At 34.2% G+C, this 15,246-nt stretch overlaps 1 protein-coding gene across 1 annotated transcript in view; it reads left to right on the top strand.

The window, feature by feature from the left end:
- The window catches only part of LOC138321347 (potassium channel subfamily T member 2-like), a 95,280-nt gene that overhangs the window by 24,691 nt on the left and 55,343 nt on the right, over positions 1-15,246 (top strand). Inside the window, exon 2 of the mRNA XM_069264975.1 lies at positions 14,204-14,384. Coding sequence (XP_069121076.1) covers positions 14,204-14,384 — 181 coding nt within the window. The remainder of the gene's footprint in view (positions 1-14,203; positions 14,385-15,246) is intronic.

Below are 15,246 nucleotides of genomic sequence, written 5' to 3'. Positions count from 1 at the left end.
TACACCACTTCAAAAATTCAAACAAGCATATATTTAACTTTAGATTAGATAATCAGTCCAATTTGATAGCGATATCAAAATGATGTTCGGATCAGTCTGGACTGAGATTTAGATAGCATATGATGTAAATTTCAGTGTAATAAAAAAAAAGTATAACGTAACACTATCTTTTTACGAGTAAAATCCCAAAATTTAGCATGAATATCTCTAGAATCCGTGTTTTTATTTCATTCAAACTTCTGCTATAACGATATGATGCAAACACGGCACCGTTTTTGAGTAAAAATAAAATGTGGACGGTTATCAGTTATGTGATATTGGAGTTACAGTACCGAACTTATACTTTATCCATAACGTTTACTAAAAAGCAGAAATACATCAATGGTATTTCTGATATATGTTCCTATATTACAGTTTAAGTGTAGATTTAAATTCATTATTTCAAAATTATACTAAATCCTTAATAGTATATTCATTGTCGACCGTTTTGTATATCATACCGAGATTTAATAGTATGATATATGAACATTTATCGTATAATCCAAAAAGTAACCACATACAGTGTTCAAATGAAAATTGAAATTATTCGTATACAGGCATTAAAAATAGATAGAATATCTTGTACCTTTTTAAAAATATACTAAGTGATATTTAAATAAGTTTATTTAGTGTGATAATGTTGTAACCCTTCTTGTATGACTATACATGTACATTAAGATTCGAAACGGTGAAAATACATGCTTAGAATTTTTACTAATACCTTAGAAATTACTGGAGATTGCTATATGCCACGATTCCGTAATTACAGTCTAGACTGGAATAATTTTTAAGGTTAAACCTTTAGTTGAACTAGTTCTTAGAACCATTTTTGTTTCTGAATAAGTCACCTTCCATTTTTTGTTTTACCGGCGTACGACATATATATATGTGTATGTAATATGTATTCCTAGGTATGATCAGGTATATTTTATTTCCATTTGCTTTTACATCTTCATTCTAAAAATGGAGGTGACAATAAAAAAAACCTAGAGCATAGATGTACGGGGTTTCCATAATTCAAATCCATAATTCAAATCACAATCCAATTAACGGATGTCCTAACCTGATTGACAGTAAGACAATAGCAAATACCCGATATAGTCCACCGAATAGCAAATTGCCCGCGGCCAGGTAATTACAGGTGAGTTCGATGAATGGCGTTGTGTACAGGTAAATAACATCCTGGTCAAGGTATTACATAACCATCAAACCAAAGGCATGGCTAATTATATATCTATAATGTCGGTGTATCTACTATTTATATTCGAGACAAAGTTATTGTACGATTAACTTCACTCAAAAGTAATCATAAAAAAAATCTTTGATCGGCTTTTCCTGTGACCGTCGATGTAAGTGATAGCACATCAGTTAAAGTACAGCAATAAGCCACGGACTATTGTGACGTCACACGGTTTAGGGCTAGAAAATATGCATAATCGGGCGGTCAGAAAATTTGACCTCGATATCGGCGGTTTACAGGTTATTCCGGTCGCGTGCGGCACGGAGAGGTTTCTACACGGTCTAATAAAGCCATTTCCAGCATAAACTGAAATTATCATTTTTGACTGCACAAATCCTTTAAATATATCATGGAATTATAAATGCTTATCAATCCTTATAAATCCTTGTATATATGTAATCGTGTTCCATATTTTATTAACACTTTTTGAACTTGATTTAGGCCTAATAGTTATCGGACTAACGCACCATTTTATCATAATAAAAATGTAAATATGTACAGATTACCGAGTACCCGGATGTACTGTTACGTGAATCTCCTAAAATTGCTGACTTGCAATATGGCGTGTGTGTCAATGATTATATATATAAAGTCAAGTGAATGTATTATATATGCCAATTCATAAATACTTGGTACTGAAACCACCCCCATTTTGTATCCCAACATCGTCAAAAGTATCATCAAGAATTTATAAGTGAGAACTGTCTCTTTACCCTACTAAACACCACGCGTAACGCTAGACGAACCGGGAAATCGAGTCCAACGAAACACTAATGTAAAGTTAATAAAATTTCACAACGTTTAGTACTTGCTTTAAGGACGGAAGATTTAGAAGATATGTCTTAAATTTTTGATAAAAATGACGCTTCAGAAAGTAAGACGGTAACCCTCGCACCCACAAGCTACATCAAAGGCTGCGCCGGCGGATATCAACGGAAAATCAGTCGTCGCCCAACGTCACGGTCAGTACACAAACGCAAAAGCTCCTACGTCGTACTTGCCCAAAACCCAGCGTGACTTATTCACCTCACATACGTCCTTGGTATCATCAAGGATGTATTTTAGACAAAAATCCTTAGTATCATATTATCATCTTATTATAAGCGACCGCGGTGTGAAAAGGTGCTCACAGAAATTAGACATACACTACATATGAAACTATATATACTATGGTCTCATTAAATTATTAGGTAGCTGTATGACTGTGTTTCTGGTGTTAAAAATCATACACATATGATCGCATTGAAAAAGTGTATACAACTATCGTCGGCCATTTTTCTCATTCGAGCTCCCCAAAATGCATACGCATCCCCTTCGTAAGCTAAATTTGTCCACGGCGTCCGTTATCTGTGGAGTTAATTAGTCGGATGACACGTGTGCGGTACACAGTACACCTGAGAGGTGTATCTATGGCGACAACATATAAGTAAATGTACAGGTAATATAATTCACCTGACAGAGAGAGAAGAGCATATGACTAATTAGCAAAGACAGTATATCACCATTGTTTATTTAAGTCAAACATGTAATTATGTAATATCAAATAAAAAAAACAATTGTGAGAAAGAGTGATCTTTTTAATGACCAATTAAACTTCTTAATTGCCGGAATCTTGTTTTGATTTTATAGTCTTTGTCATTCCGACAAAAAATATCAGTGGCCAAGGCTATAAATACTCCCTCACACAATCCTTATGGTATCATACAACATGAATACCTTTCAAGAAGCAACCTTCCGATACCTGTCCAGCGACACCAAGAAGACCTGCATCCTCGGTCACAGCTTTATCAGACGCCTCATCGCCCGATGGAGAAAAGAAGAAATACCACTACCCAATTGGTCATTCCATGCCTTCGGACGAGGTGGTTTGAAGCTTCGACAGCTGAGAGACATCGTACTAGCCGAAGATTTTTCCATCTATAACTCCGTCTTTGTACAGATAGGCGAAAATGACATCGCTGACCAGTCAACGGCCCGTACAATTGGACTTCTTCAAGAAATCCATCAACTGTTTATCGCCCAGGGTGTAGAAGTGGTGATGTTCGGCGAGCTTTTTTCCGAGACACGATCGCAAATTCAACAAGACCGCATCACTTATCAACAGAATGATGGAGAAACAACACCCTGACATCATTTGCCAACACGACAGAGACTTGTTGAAGACAACCTCAATCCGAGCTAAAGATCGTACACACCTAAAACCGTCGGCGGAAGTTGCTTTCTCCAACAGCATTGACCGGGCCATCAGACACATGAGGGCTTGATCTTATAATCAGCCAATCCTTTATAAAAAAAAGCCATTTTCATGGCTACCCAAATATCACAAAAAGACCCATGAACACTCGAAAATACGCATTTATATATTACGAATTATATATCTTTAGCATGAATAAAAACAACTGAAAATTGACACGTGCATACTATTTATAATTTTATTACAAATAATTGACGAATACTTCTTAAAACTAAACATGTATTTAATCAGAAACATATATGTATAATTGTTTCTGACAATATGAATTAAATTTTATCATATTAGTTCACCAGTTAAGTTTGGCCTCTATACTGGCATTACGTGCAACAAAGTACATCAAATAATTACCAGAATATGATATCGGTCGTTTAATGTATATCAAATCAATTCAGCAAACCTGAAAAGCAGATCATTATGTATAACACTTAATCAGCATTTTACAATTAAAGGCAACAGCAAAATATCTTTCAAAACGTCTGTAAATAACAAATATTTACTTATTTTATGGAAAACGATCTTACTTTAATATCGTCAACAATTCAAATTTGTGAGAAGAATGTACATACATGTAATTGCACATAATCAAACACAAAATTTGTTTATCATAGTTAATCCCCGTGTACATTTGTTACCGCTCATATCGGAACTCTTCCGAAAAAAGATGCAAAATGCATAGCTCAAATGACGAGACGCGGGAAAGAAAACAACAAAATATACATGTAGGAGAATAGGATAATTAGGGTATATGTATTTTCAAAGGGGAAAAGAGAATTGTAAACATAATTATTTTACAGGTACAATCGGCTGGCGGCTGTACGTACTGTAAGTCTCGTTTCACAAGGTCAAGTTTACCCGTGTAAGCCGTGTGCTCGGCCGTCAGGGCTCGGCGCGCCCGCTCGATGTAAGCGACGAAATGTGTTAATATTAGCGCAGAAACATTGAATATAAACGCAGAAACATTGAATATAAACGCAGAAACATTGAATATAAACGCAGAAATAAATAAATACTGGAATTACGTGCCACAAAGTACATCAAATATTACCAGAATATGATATCGGTCGTTTAATGTATATCAAATCAATTCAGCAAACCTGAAAAGCAGATCATTATGTATAAACACTTAATCAGCATTTTACAATTAAAGGCAACAGCAAAATATCTTTCAAAACGTCTGTAAATAACAGATATTTATTCATTTTATGGAAAACGATCTTATTTTAATATCGTCAACAATTCAAATTTGTGAGAAGAATATACATACATGTAATTGCACATAATCAAACACAAAAATTTGTTTATCATAGTTAATCCCCGTGTACATTTGTTACCGCTCATATCGGAACTCTTCCGAAAAAAGATGCAAAATGCATAGCTCAAATGAAGAGACGCGGGAAAGAAAACAACAAAATATACATGTAGGAGAATAGGATAATTAGGGTATATGCATTTTTAAAGGGGAGAAGAGAATTGGTAAACATAATTATTTTAACAGGTACAATCGGCGTCTGGCGGCTGTTACGAACTGTAAGTTCTTTTCCCCCGTTTCAGCACAAGTAGGTAAAAGTTATTACCTGTGAAAAGCCGTTGCTTCGGCTAGCACACGGCGTACACGGCGCGTCGGGGCGGTCGGCGCGGGAGAAGCCCCGCCTCATGTGTAAGCGTGAAACACGAAAATTGTGTTGGGGATAATATCGCAGATAAACGATTGAAATAAACACGCAGTACACACTTGAGAATATAAACGCAGAAACTCTTAATTCTATTCGCTACGCCGAATCATTGTTAATTGTCAACCGTCCGTCGCAACGGTAAATTTGGGGCGATTTCGCTCCCACCTCGCCGCGGGCCTCCCGACATGTAATCAATAAATATGCCGTAGGGGCACTAACAGAAACAGAAGTTGGGTAATTGTGACCGATACCCTCTGTTATTCGGCCGTCAGCCGTCACGACCCACGGCGGACAGAAAAATACTTAATTTTACGGCAGAAATACTTAATTTTATTAATCGAATTGGAATTCTGAGGAAAAGTCTTAATATAAAGGGTTAATACTGAATAAAAAAGCACATATGCTAATCCTGCCGAAACTTGTTAAAAATTAAGTATTCTGCCGTTATTCTAACAAGTTTCGGCAAGATTAACACACATTTTGGTTACCAGTGAATCTTCAGAATGGTAGGAAGAGTGTAACAGTTCCTGAAAGGTTATTCACTAGAGCTTTGGCTATTTCTCTGGGATCACAAGCTCCAACCCTGATCTTGACTTTGTATATCAATATCTGCTTCTCTTAGAACTGTACATGACTGAGTCTTCTGAATTCTGCCAATAATATTCCATTCTCTAGGTATTGAGTCTGAAACGTGTGGAACAGTTACTGGCTTGAGATCAACAGTTTTTCTTGGGGTGCTCCGGTTTTCTTCCAAAATTTAATATCGATCCTTACATGACCCTAGGCCTATAGCTGTAAGTAGGGTATCAAACACAAGAGATCTGATTTTAAAGCAATTGTATAACAAGATATAATATTAAAGTTAATTAAACCTTACTCATTTTTAGCTTGCCTATTGATCTAGCTTTCCTCCAAAACTTCACATATGATGTCCATAATTAAACGTCCTTAACTGTATTTATAATATAAACTACCCAATAAACCTATCTTTACCATTTATAACATCATTTTAAAGCAATTGCAAACGAATGAAGATATCGTATTGAAATTGAGGCTTGCTAAGACAAACTTTTATAATTCAAAGACCTTGCTTCACTTGTATCGATTATTGTTGACAAATATTTTCAGGTCTGATCGTTGAATCAAATTAATACCCAGGATATATAATTAACAGCCAGACTGATTGGATGATTAGTAACGAAACGTAGAGGGAGTGACATAATTCAATTTATCATGTTGCTTTGACAACTGTAAACAGTAACACTAAATAAGTTGAGTGGGAGATTCACATTGATGAAATAATTCCTATTTTTGACACTCCCTCTGGATTAGCGTACCAACCTCTATTACCAGGGTGCTGAGGGGCATACATTGGGTTTTATTAGTGTACAGACATGCTTTGGGAATAATTCATACCAATCTAGTGTACAGACATGCTTTGGGAATAATTCATACCAATCTAGTTCTTATTATCCACTCATTGTTATTAAATTTGTGTAATGAAATATTAATTATTAATAACTAGATATGATAAATTACTGAGGCAGATAATTTTTTATCAAAACTAAAATCTGCATTCTTTATTTTTTTTGTTTTTTTTGTTGTTGACTAAACATAGAAATATATTGAATTGATAAAAAACAGAACTGGTCATGGTTTATCATTATGAATTTGAAAAAAAGAAAGTAATAATGGCTGAATTTTCATTATTTTTTTGACCGCTTGGTCATTGTGACCAAATATTGGACATGTAGTGTTAGAATTTCAGCCACCTTGACCACTTCACCATCATAGCCAAAGGTTAAATGTTACTTTTAGAATGTCTGACACCTTGACCACTTCACCATTTTGGCCAAAGGTTGAGGGTTAATGTTAGAATGACTGACACCTTGACCATCATGGTCAAAGGTTAAGGGCTAATGTTAGACTGTTTGACACCTTGACCACTTGACCAGCTTAGTCTATAGATGAAATCAGGGTTATTGACACTCCAGAAGTGGAGGTCTATAAGGTTAATAGCTAAATATCTTGTTCCAGAGGTGAAGGATGAATGTAGAATGACAGATACATTGACCACTTCACCATTGTGGTCCACAGCTCAGATGGAGGACGAGTGGTAGAATGCTAGAACCTTGATCACCACTGGACCAGTGGTCCTGAGATGGAGGGATAATGGTAGAATAGTAGACACTTTGACCTCTTGCAATTGACCATTGTGGTCCAGAGATAAAGGGTTAGTGGAAGCTGTCTGATAACCTTGACCACTAGACCATCATGATGTCCAGTTTGACTAGATTGTCTGTCTATTAGCTGTTTATCAGATTAGACTCCCAAGTCAGTCTGGTTGGCATGGTCAGATTGGAACCCCTCGGTACATGTACGTGGTATGTATATAACATATAGTTACCATAATCTCATACAATTGTGTATCATATGCACATAGTCATCAATAATTGCTCCTGGTATTGCATATTATGGTTGGCAAATAAAGTAATAAAGTATACGTATATGTTCAACATTATAACAGTAAAACTGTTTGGAGCATCAAAAAATGTAAATTAACTCGAGTGCCTCAGATGTTATAGCAGGTTGAACATTGTATGGCCATGGAAACTTTTATTGAACAGTGTAGATATCATATAATATTTTTAATCATACTTGTTTAAAACCAAGAAAATTTTGTTGTGAATAAAAAAAATGCAATGAATTTAATTGATGTCATGGACAGTTTTGATTACTCTGTCACCCTCATATTTGATTTTGGCCATTAAATATCTAACCTAAAGTCATTCATTATATCTAAAGCTAATGCTGTTCCTTAGATTAAACTTTAAGTACTTAAAATGATGAATTCTAAACTAATGCACTATTAGTACTGTATGTTTCTGGATGTGAAGACATTATGCCTGTTACTAGCCTAAACTAACAGTTAATATTCATTGATAATTAAAGGCGTAAAAATCAATTTTGTATGAAAGATAGTGATAATGCTCACGGATATTTTGATGCCAATGCAAATATTGACAAACGTAATTGGAGCAGGGAAAATGTTCTTCCTGTTCGTTTCTTGTTGTATAAGGATTAGAATGACCGATAGTATTACACCTGATGACACGACGTGACAAGATCAATCCACGTACACTGGTACTGTATATAGTATCCGTTGTAACGCCACGGCGACTATAATGTCGCGTCACACTAAACACTTTAATTGGGACTTGTAATTAACAACTGGAAACTACCGCAATAAAAAATATTAACATCCGCTATTGATTCAGTACAAAGTCATTGTGTAAACATGCAAATCAATCGATAAACATGAATGTTTTATTCTGTGTCGCCAGTAAAACATCAACAGAAGGATTTGGTGGATGAGATATGGATATGTTCAGTTTTTGACGAGGACGTGTTTTGTTTGATTTCGTTTATTCACATCCTGTTGTACTACTACCAGACTGAACACAAGGTTGTGTAATGTACAGGGAATGGAATTCTGTAAGGTTTGGAACCAACTGATGTCAAAATCAAATTGTTGAAAAATATTTATTAATATATTGATATAATATCATTGTATGCACTCAGTAATTCAGGTTATAGAAGAATCAGAGATGGAATATTTGTTTTTGTGGATACACATAATTATTTTCATTATTTTTGCAATGCTATATATGATTTTATAACGATGACACATTATATGCTGTTGGAGCTAATGCAATGGTAGTGAAGATGATGATGATGATGGTGATGATTATAGTGAAGATGATGATGATGATGGTGATGATTATGATGATGATGGTGATGATTGTTGATATGACAATAATGACGAAGATGATGATTGTTTATGCACTTTGTGTCACATCATTTTCCTTCGTATCTCCCTATTTCCAGATATGATCTTTAGTAGACCTCATTGATTAATTCTTCAAGACCTCTATGTAAATTAGACGACTGTAGAAAATTCTGCAATGACAATAAAGTGACATAGTTATGGAGAAGCTAATGCTATGACATACACATTTCCTACTTATCACCGCTCTGTGTTATGAGAATTTTTACACCATTGACTCTATATGGCTTTAGAGTTGTGGGTATGCCCGACCCTTGTTATCATCTTCCAATTGATCTGATGTACATGTTACCAGGGGCTTTTCTTCAGGATCTATGGAGACTTACCTGTGATTTCAAATCTCCTTGGACTTGTAAAGCGATGTAGATTGTATTGATTCAAAAAGATGTCGCTTGTACTTTTATGGTCAATTTGCTTCATATGTATAGGCCTAATATTGTAGTTATCACGAGTTTTCCCTTTCAGTGCTTGCGTAATTAGACAGCTAATGAATTTTTCTATATATTTTATAATCATACCATATAAAAATGGATCAAGTTTACAGATATTAATAGTCAGGATTTAAACTGACAGAGCAGACATTTTTATATCAAGTTGAAATAGTTCATGGTTTAAAAAATTACATTATGTAATAAACTCATTATTACAAATTATTTACACCGTAAAATATGCTACTTTCCAATAGAATATAGAGATATCATTACCTGGAATCTCATTTCATATTTATAAAGGCACTGCATGAGCTATGTACCTGCAGAGTTATCTGCCCCTAGGCCCTATGAGCAGGTATTGATCATTCATTTGTTTGTGAGAATAATAAAAATCATTAATGAATGACAAAAATGATTTAGTTTTAAATATAATGATGTAAATTATCTCCTCACATGACCAGATAGCTCATGTTTTATGAAAAAAGGCTCATTTGGTCATTGCGAAATACAGCAAAGGTGCTTATTTCAAAATGCTGCAGTACCTATATATTTTAGTAACGGTATTGATGATATGTTACTCAATTCCCAGACCTATAATAAGTGATGACGGTATACGTAGTACTGTATGCATGGAAAGTTGACTGCAGTAACTAAGGATTATTTGTATAACACGTACACACCAACATGGATTAGTAAATAATCTTTATGGGTGATTGATCATGGAATCTACGGGATCAGTGATGATAAGTATTCTCCATATCTATACTGTTTTAACTTGAAATGATAATTTTCTATGCCCATGACATAAAATAAGTTGGTATATATACGTTGTGTTACTTTTGTCCATCATGTTACATTTTGTCTCGCATCATGCTGTGAAGTGTCCTAGCTTTCACATTGAAACCATATGTATAGAGGTGGAAAAGTTTATGCCTTACAGATGTTTCTGTACTATTTCTTGTTTTACATAGTGGTCATTAGACAGTACAGATTTATTCATGGAAGGACTTTAAAATGTTCTAATACGTTTATTTAATTCAATTGTTTTAAAGACTATAAAAGACTAAAAAAAAAGATGTGATATTCATGTATACTGTCTCTTAAAACTAATACATGTTACGTACTTTAAAGAACTGCAGAAAGTTTATTTTACCACAATCAGTTTCACCTATATGATTTTATTAAATTAACATATTCTTTATTATGTAAAGTTAATATTGAGTCTCCGGGTTATTGATATACGGTAGCTGAAATGACCATTCACTAGAGCAAATATTTACATTTGGAATACAACAGCACTGAATATTGGTGTATTGTAAAATGGATAGCAAATTGCAAATTAAAGGATACATACTCTTAGCCACTGGAGCATGTTAAAACAAGAAGCCATATGTATAGTGTATTAATCATATATAAATACATGTATTAACCAACCTTTTTGACATTTTTATTAGGAAAATTGAGGATATATCAATGTGAAATTAATTAATTGCCCAGAACGCCAATCTTATGTGGGGCCAGCTGGTCTAGCAACAGGTTTTAGCTTCTGGTTTAAATGTTCAACTCATTCTCCCTCTGAACACCTTTAGACTCTTCTTCATCAAAGACTAGACCAGTTCATTATGAAATTTCATGGGTGAATGAGTAATAATTAACAGAAACATTTTACTGTGTGATACTCTGGTAACAAGAACATGTTATGTAAGAAAAATAAAATTTACTAATTCAGGTATTATTTGGCATTCAACTTTTAAAATCAGAGAAATTCTTACATTTTCAAAAGCTTTAAATCAGAGGAATCCACATTCAGTTTAGACAGGTTAATAGTATAGTCTCAGACTTAATGGTGTAAGTTAACGCTGAGTTAGGTTATCTTTAAAGTGCTACTGCCAACCATGAGCTGTCCAATATTTAACTATCTACCTCTTGGTCATATGTCGACAGTTGATGGCTAGCATATGAGAGGCATTTACCACGAACTGACCTTAGGTCAGGAGCTTGACAGTTTTTCTCCAGAATTCTGCCTCTCTTCCAAAACTTTCTTATAACAAATGGTGACTAATCCAATTTAACAAGTTTGAATACAAAATTAAAATATAATGCAGGTATAATGATATTCATCAAAATTTATCAAACTTTGCAAAATATTTATGAATACTAAATACTGTATAAAACAAGTGATTTCGGCTTCATTTATTCAAAAGATTTTGAATCAAATTTCCATATATTAAAATTTAAATAAGATCCATTTATCATCTTTTGAATTTTCTTGGATTGCAGACTTTGGGTCTGTTACACAAATCTGGTAGGCTTAGCTAAACCCTATAAATCCCTGAGTTGGTAGAAGGTTTGCAAGGTATTTTATGTATGTTGATGGCTGTTGGCAGCAGGAAAGGTCTCTTGTCAGGCAACTATTACAGAAAGAGACTGTCATGGCTGCCTGCATGCCCACTTTGCTACTGATTGTCTCAGAGTCCCATGTTAGAAATTTTATCTCGGAGATAGCAGAACATTTTGGCAGCCATACTGTATGTAGGATCTTTTCGTAGGCAATCATAAGGGGATCTTCTGTAGAGGAATGGAAATTGGAATTTTCTCCATCAGTATCCATTCAATCAGTCGTCTCACCTAAGTAGATTGGGGAGATATGTTATAACCATTGGAATAAGCCTGCTAGCTGATAAAGACTGTCTACATATAGATATATGACCATTCAAATGTCCAGATTTTTTGTGTGCAATATGTTGGATTTACTTGTATTGCCTTGACCAAGGAATGTGGGCATTGTCAAAGCAAGGTTATAATGTTTGATTTCAAATTTGCTATGATAAGCACCCTATCCCTTATGAATGATATTTAGGTACCTTGGGTGCTTCTATTTTAGCCAATACAATGTCCAGTTAGCATACAGTAAAGGTTCCTTTGTAGTGAATTAATGTAAAATTTTTTATTATATATTAATATTGGTAGCGGCCACACCTGGATTCGAACCCGTGACCTTCAATCACTAGGCGGATGCTTTACTGCAGATTTAGTCACCAGCGATTTACACAGTCTGCAATATTATATTACATATTTATAGATTACATAATCAAGATAACTTTATTCATTATACCATGCAGAGCTTAACCAGTTTCCTGAGCTTTGCTGTAACTATAAATATGCAGTCAAATGTTATTATCTGGAACTTGGTTGAACCATGTACATCTTGAGTTATATTCCTATATTCAGGTTTTGTTGTTGTATGAGTTAAAAGGCTACATTGAGGTGATCTTTTGTCTGGACCAACAACACACATCTAATTTAAAAATGTTCATTAGTTTGTACCCATAACAGCAGAGAATATCTAATTTCGAGGTGTAAGTTTGATTTGGAAGCCAATATCCTTGTGAAATAATTACTTGCCTCTGTAACACTGTTCAATCATTTCTCTATCAAATTCTTTCAACTCTGACATTCGGGATGGTAATTTCAAATGACCAGCATGTTGTAAACCTGTCAACCCCTGTTCCCGTGAATTCATCAGAGAAGATATCCTTGAGCCGAATTATTAGGTTTTTCTGTTTGTTCAATTGTTGTTAACTAATGTTGGGAGCATGATGTTGATAGGGGTTATAAATTATTGATTGAGGAAATTGGCAGCACATAATTAAATGAAACCTTTTCTGTTTATTTGTGGTCTGATGTTTGTTTCCACACGGGAAGCAGTTTTGGTGGAGCAATGTTCACTGGAGGGCCATGGAAAAGGTCATGATCCCACAGTCTTCTTACAGTGTGGGGAAAAAGTTTTTACCAAGGGTTGTTTCATTGATCAGGACAGAATTGTGTCAGAAGTGGTGGACAATGTCTATACGTTGTCATGTTATTTTCGAAATTGTTGTATTGACAAATAGTTAAATTGATGAATCGTGTTACGTTATGAGAGCTTCATTTATAGATATATTATACAGAGGACTTTTGAGTATTTTGCTCGTAAAGGTCAGTAATCTTTTATTTACATTATACAAGTCTATTTGATGCTTTATGTTGGTTATTGCGTCAGTTAATGATGTTAATTACTATTTATGGTTTAATGAAAAGGGAAGTGTATAAGATTGTTGGTGTGGTGATGAACATTTGTCGCAGTGACAAATGTTTAGCAAAAAACTAGATATTCTGTTCTACATACGTCAGACATGAATGACAAATGTACTTAGATGACAATGAGAAGAATTTATATGTGAACATGGAAAAGGTTATTCCTTGGAATTCTTTTGAAGATTGTGTAACGGTTGGATTGAGAACAAAGTTTTTTTTAGATATGATAAAGAACAATGTCAAGTTTTTGTGAGAGAAAATATCTTGTTTAATGTGATATTATTGAGCAGTTGATGAGGTTTTTAATGATAATGTTGATGATTACAAAGCTAATTTGAACCTCTGGAGGAAATTATTAGTCGGATAATTATACAGACATTGCTTCAGGTTTCCTGTATAAATCAACTTCATTACAAGGCCTTCATAATTTAGATCCTTTGTTCCCTTGTGATTTCTCCCTATTGCTTGTTAAAGATTGGTATGTCCAATTAATTACAAGTTAATTACTATCTTGTGGTCACATAGTGCTCTTTACTAATGAGTGGCTTGTCGCAGCTGACGTTTATAGGATATTTGAAGATCTTGACGTCTTTGAGGTGGTCGGAGGTGTTCACTTTTGTCGTTTATTTTTGTTGATACAAGGGACATCGCTACCTTTTATGATGTCCAATGTCTGGCTGTACCATCACATATACAATCCAAGGACTCGTAGTATTACCTCCTCCATGCGTAAACAACGAAATCATCACCGAGGAGATTTCCACCGGAACAGTGGAGTCCGACGTTTGTCGTTTAATTGTGATAATATACCACCACCGCCACAGTAAGTAAAAATTGATATCATGATAAGATGTATTTTATTCATGTGGAAAAATTAACTGATTATAATTGAAGGATCATACATTTTTCATTTGCAATATCTTTGCATTTTGCAATTTGATATTTCTTTCCTAACAGGTGCACCTCATCTTTTCTAAACCATTAGGATTAATATACAGGACTAAACAAATATATGGTTCAAACTACACTGATCTACACCTTCGATTTTTATGTAGTTGATTAAAAGTCTATGAATTATCTACAATTATGAAGTGATTTTGAAAGAAAGGCTTTGATTTCAGGAAAAAGTTATTGAAGTTTAAACAATTTTGATATCTTTCATCCTTTAAACTTTTTCTGACATTGGTTCTAGTTAAGAATGTCTGAGTAGACTTTGACTTTGACTTCAATTTAATCACAATTGGAGAATTGTTGATGCAGAGATATGTGGACAAAAGCCATGCAAACAGCTTTCTATGTAATTCTGTGTCATTGTTTTGAATTTGAATTCTTTTCAAGCTACTATCATCCAAACCCATAGAAAATAAAAGGTGTTTTATCATTGTATGATCTTTCCATTTAACAGATTATGCCCTGGTGCAACAATCAACTTAATGAAACTCATGTTTTAAACATACATTTTTAAAAAAAATGACCACTAACTGTGTGTTGTTACAACGACAACAGCTTCAGACTTTTATAAAAGCTTTACATACTATATGTATGATATATACGTATTATATACTATATAATATATGTCTGTATGACAGAACAAGGTGTCATTAATTCTTTTATTGATAGAAGTGAAAAATAAATCCACACTTTGTAATAAACAACATGTTGACTATTATGTATAAGATGAAAAT

The sequence above is a fragment of the Argopecten irradians genome, chromosome 4 (assembly GCF_041381155.1).
Source record: "Argopecten irradians isolate NY chromosome 4, Ai_NY, whole genome shotgun sequence".
Taxonomy (NCBI): Eukaryota; Metazoa; Mollusca; class Bivalvia; order Pectinida; family Pectinidae; genus Argopecten; species Argopecten irradians.
The sequence above is the reverse complement of the archived record's forward strand: the minus strand, read 5'-3'. Positions and strand labels throughout refer to the sequence as shown.